The 18853-nt window shown below is 35.7% G+C and overlaps 1 protein-coding gene across 1 annotated transcript; it reads left to right on the top strand.

Moving 5' to 3' along the window:
* Positions 1-231: 231 nt before the first annotated feature.
* Positions 232-9467, top strand: LOC103026908 (H-2 class II histocompatibility antigen, E-S beta chain-like). The gene is made up of 6 exons (XM_049485963.1): positions 232-338; positions 3109-3375; positions 6626-6910; positions 8360-8473; positions 8780-8803; positions 8920-9467. The coding sequence occupies exons 1-5, from the start codon at positions 287-289 to the stop codon at positions 8800-8802; spliced, it is 741 nt and encodes a 246-aa protein (XP_049341920.1). The 5' UTR covers positions 232-286; the 3' UTR covers position 8803; positions 8920-9467.
* The last annotated feature ends 9386 nt before the right edge of the window (positions 9468-18853 follow it).

Genomic DNA, 18853 nt, shown 5'->3' with positions numbered 1-18853 from the left:
ATTTGATCACACTGAACTGAGAAAACAAAATTACATTTAGTAACAAAACTAAATCTGATGTAAAACAGATCATTTTCTATTAGTAAAAAAATATTATTTCAGTGCTTTGTTTGGCAAAAGTCTCCTAATGAACCTTTAACGATCTCAAATTTGCTTTTGACTCTGCTTGGTAACACATGATGCAATGGTACATGAGATTGTGATTGGTTAGTAACCTTAGGTTTCTCAGTGATCTGAGGCTCTCTCTCCTGAACTCTGTCAGTGTTTGAATGCAGAGAGAATCAAAATGATCCTGACTTTACAGCTGCTGCTCCTACTGACTTTGTCTTCAAGAACAGGTATGTTTGTATTACATCTATTTTATTAATCAAAATTGAAAAAAAAAAAAATACATATTGCATTAGTCCACAGAAGTTTTATTTCACCAATGAAAACTATGTAAAATAATTTACCTATAAAACTATTTACCTATACCTATAAATTCAAACAAAAACTACTAAACAAAGAATAATGTATGCTTTTAGTGTTACAGCTAAAACACTGAAAACAATGAAAACCCTATTTGCTCAACCCATAAAGCTGAATAATACAAAATAGGCTACAGAATTTTACAGAACACAACAAAAAAACTTTTAAAAACTATCTGGGATTCTTTGTAATATTTAATAAGACAGACAATTTCGTTAAACTGGTTTAAAAAATCCTTCAGTACAATTACTTATGTACTGCAGTAGTGCAAAGCTTAACATCATGCAGAAACAAGCATGTATTTACACCAGTCATCATCCACATGAATAGAAATAGTATTTCAGATTTTGATTGGGCTGTTACTGGTGAATATATTAAAATTGAACAAAATTAATATTAAAGATAGCAAACTATGAACAAACCCATGGGATTATGTAGTAAACAAAAACGTGTTAAAGTCATTGGCGTAGGAACCGGGGGGGATGGGTGGGACATGTCCCACCCAATATTGGAAACAGGTGGATTTGTCCCCCCCAAAAATGATATAGTTTCGCTCAGATCAGCTGTACTATTAATGAGGAGACAGACCGGACCAATCACGGAGCCGGTACCAATTCAACTTGCCCTGTACCTGATCAGCTAATTACTATTTCATTTTTAAACGGTGTTTATTAATTTAGGATTACAGGATTTACTGTGAGCTATAATGAACGGAAATTCATTTAGCTAACTAGTTATCGAGAAGCTGGATGTAGAGGATAGCCAGAATGTAGTACAGTACTTTATGTTTGTAGTTTAAAGCAGTTTCTTAACCCTGATCACTGCCCCAAAATTGTGTTTTCCACCTGATCCAGCTGATCAGCTAATAAACAGTCATTTACTGAGTTTACTGAGTTTAATCATGTATATCCAGCAGTGTATTAGACACATCATACCACCACTTACTTTATTAAATGTCTTTAAAGCAGAGAAAGCTCTAGAATATGTAGAACAGTGTTAATATTCAGTAGAATATGTAAGAACAGGGTTCACAGTAAGGCCACATGTCCTGACGTTTATAAAAATCTTTATGAAACGTAAAGTTACATTCTTTTACATAAAAGGACACCAATCTTTAGAAGAGCTCTCAGTAGAAAAAAAAATAAAAGCGTAGGATTTTTTTTTAAAGAGTGCAAAAAATGTAAATATACAACAGAATTGACATGCCAATACATAATACTACTACTACTACTACTAATAATAATAATAATAATAATAATAATAATAATAATAATAACCAAATCTGTTATATTATTTTAAATATTAGGTGATAACTTTTTTTTTTTTTTGTCATATGTATATGCATAATTTTTTCTTACAACAGTAAATGTAATGTGGAGTAACATGTTTAGGTTGTAAAATCACCTTTACTTGGATGTTAACTAATAAAAAACAAAATACAGAAAAATATGATTATTTGTGATTAAAAGTAATTTCCACAAATGTTGTTCTAAGAAACTATAGGGTGGGCTTGGGTTCATATTGGCAAATGTGTCCCCCCCCCAATATCAAACCTGCTCCTACGCCCTTGGTTAAAGTAATCACCTTAATCATTCCACTGTAGCTCTGGCTGTATGTTTAGGGTCATAGTCTTGCTGGAAGGTAAATCTCCTTCCCAGTCTTTTGCAGCTTCCAACAGCTTTTCCTCCCAGATTGCGCTGTAGTTAGCTCCATCCATCTTCCCATTAACTCTGACCAGCTTCTCTGTCTCTGTCCCTGCTGAAGAAAAGCATCCTCACAGCATGATGCTGCCACCACTGTGTTTGACAGTTGAGATGGTGTGTCACAGTTTAGAATTTGGTGTGTTTAACTTTGGTCTCGAACCCTGTTTTAAAATATCTCCACACCTTTATCTTTTCTGGTGAGTTCTTTGGTCTTCATGATGCTGTTTGTTCACTAGTGTTCTCTAAAAAACCACTGAGGCCTTCACAGAACAGGTGTATTTATACTGAGACTAAATTACACACAGCTGGACTCTATTAACTTATGAAGGCACTGGACTTTATTAAGGGGTTTCAGAGTAAAGGAGGCTAAATACTTTTGCACATCACACTTTTCCGATTTTTATTTGATCAAAATTTTGAAAACCATGCATGCTTTTGGTTCCACGTAACAATTATGTGCTACTCTGTTGGTATATCACTTAATATCTAATAAAATAAATTTAATTTTGTGCTTATAAAGTGACATATTCTTGAAAAAGTTAAAGGGGTATAAATACTTTTGCAAGCCACTGTAAACAAGTGCTCAGAACCTCTGGGAACTCCTTAATAACTGTTGGAAGCCCAGGGGATTATCTCATGAAGTGTTCCTTCACAATTTTGAAATCCTCAATTTCAATCTACAATGTAGAAAATAGAAACAAAAAACAAAAAAACATTTCACTTGCCAAACTTTTGACTGGCACTGTAAAAGTAAAAAAAAAGATCATAATAAATGTTTAGAGTTAATTACAAAATGTGTATGGTTGGACAAAATGACCACTATTTTGACAAACATTTCCTTAGCAAATATGCAATATTAAATATATATTTTAATGTCTTTACTACAGGAAGCTCTGATGAAGTGACACAAATTATTGTTTCTTTATTTTATTTGCAGATGGATATAACTGGTACAGAGCGACGGAATGTGTCTTCAGTGAGGCTCTCACTGATGTGGAATACATTGATACCTATTACTTTAATAAGGATGCAATGTTGCGGTTTAACAGCACAGTGGGGAAGTTTGTAGGGTACACTGAGCTCGGAGTGAAGAATGCAGAGCGCTTTAACAAAGGCCCTGAACTACAGCAGTATAAAGCTCAGCGGGACGGATACTGCACACCCAATATACAAATAGACCACTCTCATGTTCTGGTTAAATCAGGTAAGCAGCACATACAGTCTACTCTCATTACACAACACACACCACAGCTTTAACAGCAGAGGCGCTGAGCTGATAAAATAATCTAAGTAATAATGGTTTGGAGAGGGGAAGCAGCAGAATGATGGGACGGAGCTGAGATTTCTAAACACGAATCATGATAATTTACATAATGAATACTAATACTGTATCTAAACAAAGACGAGTTTATTTGCATCCGATTGCAAAGGCCATATGTTTGCTCTAGAAACAATATGAAAATGTTTATCTTAGTTTATTCATCACAGCGAATTATATATTTATCATCATTACTTCATCAAAACAACGAGAGATCATGTTTTATTAAGATAATTCAACCTATGATTGGTTTACAAACTGCGCTTTTCCCTGTGTTGGGATTTGCAATATCTCAGCTTTTTACTCTGAGCAAAATATGACGCTAAAAATAACTTGGTATTCTCCTGCGTTTTATTCAACTTTAAAAGGTACAATACCAGTATATCGCCACAAGATGGTAGTATTTGACCGAGCAAAACGTTCAAAAATGAAAGTGGGAAACACACACACACACACACGCGCTCACACACACACACACACACACACACACACACACACAGAGGCAAAAGTATTCATACCCCTTGAACTCACACAGTTGTAGAACCAAACTGTGCAATTGTGGTACTTTGTGTAGGTTTATCGTTTCAAATCTTAAACTAATTTATTTTAAGTTTGTGGTTGTAAGGTGACAAAATGTGAAAAAAAAAAAAAGTTAATGGGGGATTTATACTTTTGCAAGCCATTGTATGATGTGTATGACAATATGTTGTATTATATTTTACACACATTTGAACAAAAGAAAAAAACAACAAAAATTGGTCAATTGAATTGAATCCATTTTGATTTCTTGGGATCTGAAATGATTGAAACCATTATCTTAGGAAAATCATGTTTGTTATTCTGTGGTAATGACTTTGACAGTTTTTTTAGTTAACTTAGACACAGTTTCTGGAACTATCTTTTCTTTTGTCCATACTTCACACAGCTGTCCAAACTGCATATACAACATAAATGCCTTACAATTCTGGACAAAATGAAAACTTCAACAAAAAGCTCTGTAAACTCTTGCCAGAAATATATTTTCACATCTTAACTCTACACACACAAATCTAATGAACAACTTTTGCTAACTGCCAAATATACACTGATGCAATTAACAGAAAACACACTAGCTTGTGTTTTTGAGTGCTCAGTATGATGGTCTGTTATAATACTCATTCGTACATATATTTCCACAAATATACAGGCTATTTGCACATTATTGGTACATAACCATCTTGTGTATATGTGGTCTCTTCAACTGGTGATTTGGAATAAATATGATGGTCAGTGTTGTATAGGAACCAAGAGTGTTCTATGACCTGTGCTTGTTTTGGCAGAGCTGAAGCTTCATTGTTAAGGATTGTGTGTTCCACTGTAGCTACAGCTCTATATCACTCATTCTCTAAAACATTACAGTACTGAATTACAGTATGAAACAAAAAAGTACATAGTATTGTGCCGCACAGGACAGTGAATTACAGTACCAGTGAGAAGAAGGACAGCCTAGCATCCTTGCACATATCCATAGCACAGTTCACACTGTTAAATACTTGCTACAGTGTAGCAGCTCAAATTAGACTGTACAATGTGCCCAGCATCCTGAAAAATGAAAAAATGTGGCCTTGTGCTTTTTGTCTTCCTTTTTGTCTTAATTTTTCTGTTTCTAAATATTTGTTCACCTGGTACAGCTGGGTTTGGGTAACTTGTATGTTAGTGTGGTGCAGGGCAGTGCATTCTATAAATCACAGGGTGTTGAGTTTGTCTTGCTGTATGTAATGTAGGGAACTGTGTTTAGAGTTTTAGGATTGATAACTGAGTGCAAGGCAGAGAATGTGCTTATAGTTTAGTGTAGCAGATGAACAGAAAGGCTATTTGAGATTGTAATTCCCAAAGTTGTGCTACAAGAACCAGTTTTGGGTCTTAGCAACAACAAAAAACTGTAAAAGCATATCTCTGAAATCTAATATTGGAACAATATTGTTTAAAAACTATATTTCATGTTGTGTCTGGTCAACTTAATTTCAGGCATCCATTCCTACACTTGCAACACATTCCAAAAAGTTGGGAGGGGGTCAGTTTAGGGCTAGTAATAATATGATTTCAGACAGTTCAACAGATGATTGTTATCATGATTTAGTACAAAAATAGTACCCTTGACAGACCATGAGTATTTCAGGAGCAAAGATGGACAGAATATCCCCAGTTTGTCAACAAGTGCACGACAAATCAGAATGGCAGATCTTTCTAAAAGAATTGGATGCTGTGGGCTTCAGACCAATAATAAGATAGACAGTCCAGACAGTTATCAGCAACAAGTCCAATACTCAGGATCGCTGACATTTCTGTGTTGTTTAGTGAGCTATGCTGTAAATAGGGTTAAAGTTAAATAGGGTTTTGGAATGTTGGGTTAGTGTGGATAGCTAGTTACTTTATAATAGTTACTTTGTCCTATGTTCATCAACCATTTAATATGAAATGACTGGAAATCACATGCAAATAATATACAGGCCATTATCAATATGCAATACTGTCCCTATGGCCTGTAAATAAACTTAAGATTTTTAATTGTTTACTATTTATCATATTTACAAGAATACACAGAATACACAGGAATTGTATTTTCCCTGGTCAATGACTTTTCATTTTTACTTTTTATTCATGCATGTGTCCGCCCTGCCATGACAAGTTGCACAGCAAAGTGGACAGTGACAAGACGGACAACTATATCAAACATTTACATTTGATTTACATGTCCCATGACAGGGTGGACAGCTCAGCTATATGCAGACAATATGATAAATATTAAGTAAAATGAATATTATTCAATACTGATTATGTAGCAAGGGTCTACAGTCGCTTGAAAATAGAACAGTATGGAGGTTCTCAATAATGCCACAATAATATAACAAAGGTCATTTGGGAAACCACTGCAAATCTTGGCCTATTACAATCAAATTTAAACATTTCTCAGTACAACAATTACAGCCATTTCTATTGACAATCTTATTATAGGTTCGGGATTCAGAGCAATCTAAATACCAGCTCTTACCTAAACATGCTGGAAGATGCAAATATAATATATAGAACATGCTTTGTACAAATGCACTAATGTATACATATGTGTATATGCACTAATATCAGATTTGTTTTATAGTCCCGCCGAAGGTTGAGGTCATGTTAGAACAAGAGCAGGCCAGTGGTGGTGATCCAGCCATGCTGATATGCAATGCGTACAACTTCTACCCTCCGGCTATCAATGTGTACTGGCTGAAGAATGGTAAAAAGGTGACTGGTGATATTACCGTCACTGAGGAGATGGCTGATGGAGACTGGTACTACCAGTTCCACTCCCACCTGGAGTACACCCCCAAATCTGGAGAGAAGATCTCCTGTGTGGTGGAACACGTCAGCTCCGCAAAAGCCATCCGCATTGACTGGGGTAAGAATAAAGAGACTGAATTCTTGATTGACTTGCTTTTGATCAGGTAATTCCAACTGAAACTCGTTTGTTGTGATTTGATATCTGACACACAATAATCAGCCAGGTGAATTAAATAACAGTGGTGATCTGGTTCTAATTTCACACGTAAAGGTGTAGATATGTTAGGCAGCAAGTGAACAGTCACTTATTAAAAGTAAAAATAGGCAAGCGTATGAATTATAGACACAATAGCTGTACCCCTTTTACAGCAAGTAAAAGTGACCCAAATCTGATCTTTTATTGTATGTGATACAGATGTCTTATTTGTGTGACAGTGTTTAACTAAATACAGAGTGAATCAGATATTTTCAATTTCAATTTGGGATGCTTTAAACGTAGTATTGAAATCCAATAGATATTGAAATCCAGTGGCGTGCACAGACATTTTGGGGGGCAAGTGCTCGGGGGGAAAAAAGGCACTTTTTTTTATGTGTATGTTACCTGGCTGGTGGGACACGGGGGAGAAGAAGCCTATCTGTTACCGTTCGTGCTGTGCTGAAGACTCGCTGAACTGAACTGCTGCTGCAGCGCATCTAGTGTGCCTTGCGCGCAACCGCGCGGGATCACGTGACAGAGGAAGAGAGAGGTCGGGTGTGTGCGAGCTGATTTCAGGGCATTCTGTTTTCACTCGTTTTTAATCGCTCAGGTTTTCAAAAGATCTTTTCAAACCGGCCTCAATAAAATCTTAATAATAATAATAATAATAATAATAATAATAAAAAACGAAGTTTCAAAAGGGCACTTTGGTTGATAAAGGGCAAAGTTGGTGATGTCTATGTCTGCACGCCTCTGTTGAAATCCAATACATATTTGATATAATAAATGAAAACTGAGGAGAAAAAAGATCAAGTAAAGTATGGTATTTTGTGCATGTGTGTCAGTTTGGGATTAAATGTTTATGATAAACTGTTGCAAAAAAAAGTTGATTTGGTAAGAAAAAATCTGATTCATTTTTCCTGCACCGAAATGAGTAGCAGACTGGGTCAAAGCATATTGTTGATGTCAAATAAAAAAAAAGATTATCTCCATTTCTGTAGATTTTTAGTTAAATAAACTGTCCCTTACACTATGTCAAAACTTATTAATGAATGGACCAATAGAAATTCTCCAAAATGACCTAAAATAAAGTCTTTTTACATTGACTTCCACTGAAAGTTAAGAAGATTTTTCTCTCTCTCCTGTAAAGTTGCTGTTTTGGAGATGTGTCTTTTTCATTGGACAGTGACGATATACATAATTGCAGATCAGGGTTTTGCCAGTTTGCAATGGCCACTATCATGTTAGGTACTTATTAAATGTTCAGTTGCATAAAACAAAGATTGCAGGAGAGATGCAGCATAGGAAACTGACTAAACTCAGATGTTTAAGGTACTTAATATTAATACAAAGATTCTTGATTTTCTACAGATCCTTCTCTTCCTGAGACTGACAGGAACAAGATTGCTATTGGATCTTCAGGGCTGGTGCTGGGACTTGTCCTTTCAGCTGCTGGATTCATCTACTACAAGAAGAAATCCACAGGTAAGAGGAGATAAGAGATTATTAATAATGCTATTAATCTAGAGCGGTGTTTCTCAATTCTGGACCTGGATGCCCACTGCTCTGTACCTTTAAGAGTCTTTCTCTGCTTCCAACACAACTGATTCCTCTATTCAGCTCATTATCGGTATGATATAAAGTAAAAAAAAAAAACACTTTGTTTCTTAGAGCAGTAAAAGCACTAAAATATGCAGGGCAGTGGCCCCTCAGGAGCACAGTTGTGTAAAACTGATCCAAAGTATTGATACATGTTTTATTTACAATATAATTATTAATGTCTTTTTACAGGACGGATCCTGGTGCCAAGTTAAGGTAAGCCTTACTTTAATTTTAAGCTTTTAACTGGACTTTAAATTTTAATGTGCTGATTTTCTTACAACACATAAAGATGATTTCTATTAAAAACACATTTCTCTGAATTGTTGCAGGTCTCTGTGCTGGTGTAGAGGACTCTTCTCTCATGCTAAACAGTGGAGTCTATTAAACAGCTTTAAAAACCTGCATACTTTTTATAACTGTTTTGTTTCAAAGACTCTTACTTTAATCAAAAGCCAGGTCATCATCATAATCTTTCACTGTAGTAATCTTACAAATTGTTGTTATAAGAGGAACAGGTCTGATGTGGTTAAAATTATTTTTGAAGTTAATTCATTGTTGTAGATGTAGCTTAAATGTTTGCTTATTACAGATCATACTTATTCAGATCACATAATCTAATTTATGTTTATTAGCATACATTGAAAAGTAGTCTAAATGTTTATACCATAGAATTTAAGAATGACATTTGCTGAGTGAATCTTTTAGTTTCTTTAATGTTTTTCTGTTGAATTACACTTTTCCTTTGCTTTGTGGCTGCATATTAACAGACAATCATTCAACTACTAACAGAATGTTGTTTTTATCATTGGTATTTGGTATGTAAAAACTCTCCTGATTTCCTTTCAATTTTACTGTGCAAATAAACATTTTATATTTATTCCATTCTTTATTTATGTCTCTTTTTAAGACCATGTTAGAGGTATATATTTTTTGTTTGTTTGTCATTAACAGTGCTCATGCTAAAACAAAGACATAACACACCTGGAACAGGGGACCTTATGTGTCAATTACAGAATAAGCAGGACATATTCAGATGTATTTAATTATTAATATTTATGCACATATAGTATTCACATCTCTGGACAAATTAGCATATAAAATTGTTTTCTAGCTTTAAAGCTGTACTTTAGCTTGGCTATCACTCACTGTGAGTCGTTGATCTGCTTTAAACTGGAACAATATCTGCTTGATTACGAACAAAATTTTTTTGCTGTTGGTATATGAGATGACCAAAGCTGTACTGCAATCAGTAAAATTGTAGGCTACATGATAGCTTGTGCCCCACTCTCAACTACACAAATGGGGTCTATTTAGAACTGAAAAAATGCTAATTGGCCTGTTACAATAGTGCAACCCTTTTGGTGCTACCTAGAACCATAGAATTCTGGTGTCTTTAACCATGGTCACCAGTCTGTGGAGAACTGTGGATGGAGATGGTTTATGCTATAAATACATTATGTGTAGCCATATGATTAATATCTTTAGAGACAAATACTATTTTAATTTCAAATGTTTAAAAAGCTTTAAAAAGTTAAGTTAAATTATCAAGAAAAACGGTCTTCTAACAATATTTTACAGCAGCTTCCCCAAATTGTGCTTCCTGTTCCCTCCATACTGACTTTACCCAGTGACTGATGATGCAGCAATACTTCCTGATCTGCTATTGACTGATTTTGTAGAAGTGGTTCAGGCACAATAGTCTGGCCTGCTTTGCTTTGTAGTTGAAAACACTACTAGCCAATAAAATTTCTGAAAATAGAACATAACCAAATAACCAGATGAATAAATCTGATATCAAACACATAAAAGACCATATTAAGCCTAAACACAAACATTTTTGTCCAGACCTGTCCAGAAATGATGGCTTATTGGTACTACAATGTAGTTCAAGACTAGGCTTAATCCAGCTCCTAGAAAACCTGCCCAGCAAGTTTATAGGCAATACTTGGTTCATGGTTTATGGATTTTTAAAGTTACATTCTCGCATTGAAACAGTCCCCCATATACAAAAATATAATGTATGATTTGCTGCCATTGAATTGGCCTGTGAAGCAGAATGTTTAACTGAATAAATATTCTACTCTAATCTCTACTATTGTAAGTAGATACATTAGTAGAGATATAGTGTATGACAAAAGTGAGTGCACCCCTCAAATTTTTGCAGATATTTAAGTATATCTTTTCATGGGACAACACTGACAAAATTACATTTTGACACAATGAAAAGTAGTCTGTGTGCAGCTTATATAACAGTGTAAATTTGTTCTTCCCTCACAGTAACTCTATATACAGCCATTATTGTCTAAACCACCAGCAACAAAAGTGAGTACACCTCTAAGAGACTATACCCCCAAATGTCCAAATTGAGCACTGCTTGTCATTTTCCCTCCAAAATATCATGTGACTCGTTAGTGTTACTAAGTCTCAGGTGTGCATAGGAAGCAGGTGTGTTTATTTTTGTAGACCATATGCCGCACACTACATCAAATTGGTCTGCATGTCTGTCACCCTAGAAGGACACCCCTTCTGAAGTCTGTACACAAGAAAGCCCGCAAACAGTTTGCTGAAGACATGTCAACAAAGGACGTGGATTACTGGAACCAAGTCCTACGGTCTGATGAGACCAAGATTAATTTGTTTGGTTCAGATGGTCTCAAGCATATGTGTCAACAATCAGATGAGTACAAAGATAAGTGTGTCGTGCCTACATTCAAAGCATTGTGGTGGGAATGCTGTGGTCTGGGGGGCTGCATGAGTGCAGCAGGTGTTGGGGAGTTACATTTAATTGAGGGACACATAAACTCCAAAATATACTGTGAAATGCTGAAGCAGAGCATGATCCCCTCCCTACGAAAACTGGGTCTCAGGGCAGAGTTCCAGCATGATAATGACCCCAAACACGGTGAAGGAGCACGGTCTCAAATATCCGCCAGCTCTGTGATGTCGTCATGGAGGAGGGGAAAAACATTCCATGCCCAAGAGAGTTAAGGCAGTTCTGGAAAATAATGGTGGCCACACAAAATATTGACACTTCAGGAACTTACACTAAGGGGTGTACTCACTTCTGTTTTTGGTGGTTTAGCCAGTAATGGATGTATACTGTAATTGTGAGGGGAAAAAATGTACACTGTTATATAAGCTGCACACAGACTACTTTTCTTTGTGTTAAAGTGTCATTTTGTCAATGTTGTCCCATGAAAAGAAATACTTAAATATCTACAGATATGTGAGCGGTGTACTCACATTTGTGATACACTGTATTAGATATTTAAAACCTTAATGACAACAGAAGTAAAATGGCTGCACAGTACAAAGTTAAGTGTTCCAAGAAAATACAAAATAGACATCAAGTATGTATTGATATTTAATAATGTGATAAACTCCAAAGCAATGAAAACAGAATCCTCATTAAAACAGATTACATCTGAATGCACACATGAAGTAGTCATTTCTTGTCAATTCAGTTCAACATTCCATAATGTCAGGGAATCCCTGAATGTAGATTATTTAATAAGGCTCACTGAAGGCTTTCCAGGCCCAATTCCAGTTAATGTTTGCTAAACCTGTTCGTCCAAAGATGCAAAGAATTGGTAGGTGTCACAATGTGTTTGAGGTAAATAAAACATTTAAAAATGTTTGGCATGATTTTGCTTCTTTATTTCATATAGGGCCATGTTGTGTTTTTTTTAGATCAGATGATCTAATCAATACATTAAGCTCCTAAATTTTCTGCATTGCTGAATGATTGTATTAATAAATTGAATTAATGAATGAATGCTTGTCTAATGCCTGTAGAGAAGCATTGTCAATAGAGCAGATATGCATGAACCTACTGGCATCATGCCTAATGTCGGGCTTGAGCTGAGAAACTGTTGTCTGGAATGATGGTGCTCCATTCAATATTTTAGGATGTGTGGGGATGAGTTGGGATGGGTAAGGTGAGGTGGTAATCATCCTGTATCCCAACCTCACTAAATGCTTTTTTAACTGAATGCAATCAAATCCTCACTACAAAGCTTAAAAAGCTAGGATCCCAGGTCAGTAGAGACTGGCATTTATGGTCTTTAAACTGTCTGGATCACCATGTCCATCTGAACAAGAAGACATTTATACAGTGTAAACTCTTGTTCCTTACAGTTTAGAGACCATATTACTGGCTTAAATCACTGATTGGCAAATATTTCTATATTTCTTTTTCAGTTCTACAGAATATTAGTGAGTACACAGGAGTGAAATACAGCAAACCATCACATATGTAACTTTTAAGTTATACAGGCCTGCCTGTGCTTTAGGACTTGATCATGAGTATCTAATGTAAAATGTATCTAATGTAAAACAGTAATACAGTAAGCAGAGTGATGTAAAGTAATTCAGCTAGATAATAAATAATAATAATAATTGTGAGTTGAAATAATAAGCTAAAGTATTCAGTAATTTTTAACATAAATAATTGTTATAATAAAAGTGTTCGATCCAGGGGTGTCGCCTGGTCTGGGCTTCTGCTGCTTTAGCCCCAAATAAATTTCCAGTAGCCCTGAATCATTTTGCTCAGCTCAGCTGTATTATAAATGAGGAGACAGGCCACTGAGCGCTGTATGAATGGAAAATCTCTTAACGCTAATTACAGAACCAGTTCAAGGACAAAGTTCCGCCTGTCAGGAGAAACAGCCAATCAGCCTGCTGTTTTTGCAATGCGCGGTGGGCTAGTAGGGAAGCTTTAGAATTAGCTAGCTTAGATAGATAGTCAAGGTTTGAGAAAAAAAAAAAAACTATATATGTTTAACTTGCCCTGATATACCTGATCAGCCAATAACTAATTATTTTTTTAATTGTTTTTTATTAATTTAGGATTGTAGGACTGTGTACTATAATTAGTGAAAATTTAATTTAGCTAACCTGGATGTTCTGGATGTTGCCAGAATTTAGTAATATATTTAGTTTAAATGAGTTTTTTAACCCTGGTCTCTGCCCTAAAATTGTATGTTTTCCACCGGATCCAACTGATCATCTAATAAACTACACATTATAGTGTTAAACCTTATATATCAGGATACTTATATATACTTATACTTATATATATATATATATATATATATATATATATATATATATATATATATATATATATATATATATATATATATATATTTGGCTGAGACCTGGATCTTTACATACCCAGGCAACTCCTTTGGTTCGATCTAAAATTTTAACAAACATGCCTCAGTTATGGTTCTAGTTTGGGAGTCTTAACACTCACCAAATGAAACCACAATCACTGATGAGACCAGTCTGGACAAGTCCCTGCTGGGAGTGAACAAATTTCACCAACAGAACCAATGGAGGAACAGTCCAGCATCATCAGTCTCTGAGGTGAGTTTACATTTTTTTCAATTTTTTCAGTACAGAATGTGAATATTGCAAAATAAATTATTTTTTTGGATTAATAAATTAATTGGAGGTCATTTGTTGCCTCAAACTTTTAATGTAATATTATTTAACTTGAGTTAAATAGTCACATTTTAGTTATTTTGCCTAAATTGTTTGCTAATTTAATTAATGTTTTTGTTAATTGCTTCGCACAATAATTCTGCTCGATTTGAATTTAGTAGTTATTTAGTTTTTTGCATTTTTTTTGCAGAATTGTTTTACAGTTTTTTGAGTTCACCCTACAACACACATGCTGTATATACTATAACACAGATGACACAGATAACATAAAAAAATATATCTATATTAATTCAAAGAGGAGGAGGTGTACATGTTGGTAGGGTTGGTAATCTTCGACAGTTCAGTAAAACCACAGTTCTACGGAAGCAGCCCATGATGATTAATAAGCATGTTGGGGAAGGTGAATGTGGGCAGTGTTGTAGGGATCAAGAGTGGGATCAACACTGATGTTGCCACCACGCTGACTAGGAACACTGACGATTGGCATGGTGTCTTACAAAGTTCCTTACCATGAGCTTGTTATGCTTCATCAGTGTAAGTGTCTCGTGTTCCACTGCAGCTACATCTCTAACTCCCTCACTCTCTAAAATGCCATATAGTACTGTAGGACAGTGTAGAATAGACCTACAACAGCTTCAGTAAAAGCGAGGATTAGCCTAGCATCCTGGCACATATTCAAAGCACAGTTGTGTCACACTGTCAGATTCTTGCTACAGTGTAGCATATCAGATTAGACTGTATACTATGCATAGCATCCTGAAAACTGAAAAAAAGTGGAGCAGATCTCATCCATGTAGATTGTTTGCTCTTTTCCTCAGAACAAACATTACTACAGGAATGAAAACAACAAATTAATTGGTCTTACATTTCCAGATTGAAACAATACGCCAGATGTCTGATTTGCTGGCATCAGATGGACCTTTGCATTAGAATGTAATCATTAATTTAAAAAAATCTGCTTGTGTGTCACTGCTTATGCTTCTATTTGGCACAATTCCTGAGAGATATAGCTTGACACATCATATGTAGCATATAATTCCTATAAGAGAGCTGATGTATATTTGAGCATACACATTTGTAAGCAGGGTCATTCATCTATATCCTGTATATACATTCCACACAGAATCTGTATATTCTTCCTGGGACTTCTTCTGTTTTTTTTTTATTCTTAACCTTTCCTCTATTTCTTTCCCCTCCCATGCATTGAGTCAGACTAACTTAAGGATCAAATCAGTGATAACAACTCTCTCCAAGCAAAACCTGGGTGCTTGTTATGATGCTGTTTTTTGTACTAATTATTCTTTCCTGTAATAAATTTTCTTTAAAAAAAAAAAACAGTAAAGACTTATTTCATGCATCTACATGACATCGCAGCTCAAGATACTACAGGGCTTAAACAGACTGGCATATAGAAAAACAGATACATATACAGCAAAACCTGTAAAATGATTATCCAGTTTAGGTTAAAAACTTTATTTAAGAAGCTTTCTTAGTTGTTCAGTCCTGACGTCAGTCTAAGCATAGCTCCCAGAGCTTTCTGGACATTGGCTGAGGTACAAATCCAAATGAAAACAGAAATGAAAGAAAGAAGTGCTACTTTTACTTAGTGTCAGGGTCATGTTTTAAATATTCTCTGCTACTCTAGACAAACCAAAACATCTCCATATATTTTTTACAAGAGTAAATAAATTTTATCTTTATTTATAAGCCAAACACTGCATAATGGTAAAGAATTAAGATCCCCAAAGAAATACAAATTAGACTATTTGAAAAAAAAAAACATATTTTTCAATACTGCCAATGCAGCCCTGCTACCAGTTATGATAATGATGTTAATTGATGACGCAACTGTGTAAACAGGCCAGTAATAATAAAGACTAAAAAAGAATTTGAAGTAATGTGTAAATCTTTCCAGAGCAGTCATCCTCAAAAAATGAGTAACCAAGAGGGAAGCTAACAAGAAACATATATGTTACGACTCCTCTGAATTAGTTAAATTGGTGCCGCCACCATCCTGTGTCATGGTGAGGATAGTGTGTTTTTGGTGATGTGAAGTGTTTGGTGGCTAGTCTAATGGAAAAAAGATAAATTTCAGACTCATCAGACTAAAGAACCTTCTTTCAGCTGATCTTGGAGTCTCCCACATGCCTTTGGGTGAACTGTCATGCAAATTTAACCTTATTTGCCACTTTCCCTTAAAGCTTTGACTGGAGAACAACCCAACTAACAGCTATTGTATGCAGAATCTCTTCCATCTCAGCTGCTGAAGCTTCAAACTCCTTCAAAGTTGTCATAGGTGTCTTGGTAGCCTCCCTCCAGCTGTACTTCTTCCTAGACCAGCCCTCTACAATCATAGCAGCTCCAAATAAAAACCTCCCTCTCTCCATCAACCCTTCAAAAGCATGTTTCACATGTCACAACAACTTCATTCAAAAAAAAGTACAATACAGGTAACCAGTTACTAAATTATCATACATATAATCTATAATCTAGATACATGATACATTATCAAAACTTTAATAAAATAAATAAAAATCTGAAAAAAGTGTGCAAATGTTGTATATATCAATACTTAGTAGAGCCACCTTTCGAGACAATTACTGCTGCAAGTCTTTTGGGGGTATGTCTCTACCAGCTTTGTGCATCTAAAGACAGAGATTTTTGCCCATTCCCAGCAAAATAGCTCAAGCTCATCCAAGTTGGATGGAGAGCGTCTGTGAACAGCAATTTTCATGTCTTGCCACAGTAGCTCAATGGGATTTAGGTCAGGACTGGGCCATTCTAACACATGAACATTCTTAGATCTAAACTATTCCACTGTAGCTCTGGCTGTATGTTTAGGGTCATTGTGTTGCTGGAAGGTAAATATCTTTTTCCCAGTCTCAAGTCTTTTGCAGCCTTTTTTCTTCCAGGTTTTCTTCCAGAACTTGTATTTAGCTCCATCCATCTTCCCACCAACTCTTACCAGCTTCCCTGTCCATGTTAAAGAAAAGCATCTACATAACATGATGCTGCCACCACCATGGTTCACAGTGGGGAAGGTAGGTTCAGGGTGATGAGCAGTGCCACACTTGCATAAAAGCCAGATTTGTGGAGTGCACGATTCTCACACCTGAGATGTGGATTTCTGCATCTCCTCCAGAGTGACAATGGGACTCTTGGCTGCTTCTCTGATCAGTGCTCTTCATGCTTGATCTGTAAGTTTGGGTGGATGGCCATGTCTTGGTAGGTCTGCAGTTGTAGAATCGTTTTCCATTTTTTGAATAATGGATTAAACAGTGATCCTTGGGATTCTCAAAAATTGTATTATGTTTATATAACCTAATCCTGCTTTAAATTTCTCCACACCTTTTTATCTGACCTGTATTTCGTCCTCCTGGACCATATTCAGAGTTTATAAGTGAATTTACTCACTTTCTTTAGCAGCAGTTATCCTTCTCTTGTCATTGGTCTTCATTGTAGGAGACTTTAATATCCACTTTAAAAAGAATCCACTTTAAAAAGAATCTTAGACGCTCTAGGCTTTATTTAAAATGCTGGCCCACTCACCACTGTAGTCATACATTAGACTTAGCTTTGACAGAAAATATAGACAGAAAATATAGCCAGCCTTTCTCAACATGACTTGATATCCGATCATTATCTAATCATGTTTGAAATATTTCTTAATCATAATATCCCTGCTACATTAGCAAGTGCAACATTAACAGCTAATGCATTTATAAACAACCTCCCCGACTTCGACCCATCTTCGTCCCTTCCCATGAAAAAAGATCTCGAGCACATAGCGATAAACCTACAAGCTGTGATCCGCTCTGACCTCAACAGTGTTGAGGTTAGTATGTCTCAGCTCTTATTAATCTCAAAGGTTTATAAACCATTACTTGACATAGTCAGTTCATCTCTTAGCATGGGTTATTTACCTAATTCTCTTAAATTGGTGGTCATTAATCCCATTATCAAAAAGCCAAATCTGGACCCCCGGGAGCTTGCTAATTATAGACCAATTTCCACTCTTCCGTTTGTAGTCAAAATTCTAGAAAAAAATTGTGTTTATCCCGCTATTTTTTAATCTGGATTTAGACAAAACCATAGCACTGAAACAGCTTTACTAGGAGTTACTAATGATTTACTTTCAGCTCTTGATAGGGGCAGCACTGCCATCCTTGTACCGCTAGATCTTAGCGCTGCCTTTGACACTATAGATCATGCTACTCTGCTCGATAGGTTAGAAAATCGTATAGGAAATAAAGGATCTGGTTCAGATCTTATCTGAGAGATTGATTCCAGTGTGTTTATTTAAACAACGAATGCTCTTATCAGTCTAGAGTAAAACGCGTTGTTGGCTGGAAGTCCATGTAAATTACTTAATTAATTCCAGCTAGTTTAGAATGCAGCTGCAAGAGTGCTTACTAGAGCTAGAAAATTTGATCACATTTCTCTGTTCTTTCATCCATACACCGGCGACCTGTTAAATTTCGTATAGATTATAAAATACTTCTCCTGACGTATAAATCCCTCAATGGTCTGGCCCCACATTATCTAGAGGAACTTCTCAAACCTCCACTCCGCTCCCAAGACACTGGTCTGTTACTAGTCCCGTGTATTAGAAAAAGCTATGCACAAGGAAGAGCTTTCTTTTATAAAGCTCTCCAAATTTAGAACAAACTCCCTATTAATATACGGGACTCAGACACACTCTCCATCTTTAAATCTAGACTCAAATCATTTTTATTTGCTCAAGCTTTTGGATAATTTCTCATCATAATGGTTCTCTATAGGCTGCAGCCATACTATTACTGTTCTGTAGTTTCT

Source organism: Astyanax mexicanus, chromosome 12 (genome assembly GCF_023375975.1).
Source record: "Astyanax mexicanus isolate ESR-SI-001 chromosome 12, AstMex3_surface, whole genome shotgun sequence".
Classification (NCBI taxonomy): domain Eukaryota; kingdom Metazoa; phylum Chordata; class Actinopteri; order Characiformes; family Acestrorhamphidae; genus Astyanax; species Astyanax mexicanus.
Note: the sequence above shows the minus strand (reverse complement) of the source record. Positions and strands in the feature narration are given on the sequence as shown.

Coding starts and splice junctions, on each gene's coding strand:
- LOC103026908 (XM_049485963.1), top strand. CDS start 287: ATGATCCTGACTTTACAGCTGCTGCTCCTACTGACTTTGTCTTCAAGA. Junction 3,376..6,625: donor TCATGTTCTGGTTAAATCAG/GTAAGCAGCACA, acceptor TTTGTTTTATAG/TCCCGCCGAAGGTTGAGGTC. Junction 8,474..8,779: donor CTACAAGAAGAAATCCACAG/GTAAGAGGAGAT, acceptor GTCTTTTTACAG/GACGGATCCTGGTGCCAAGT.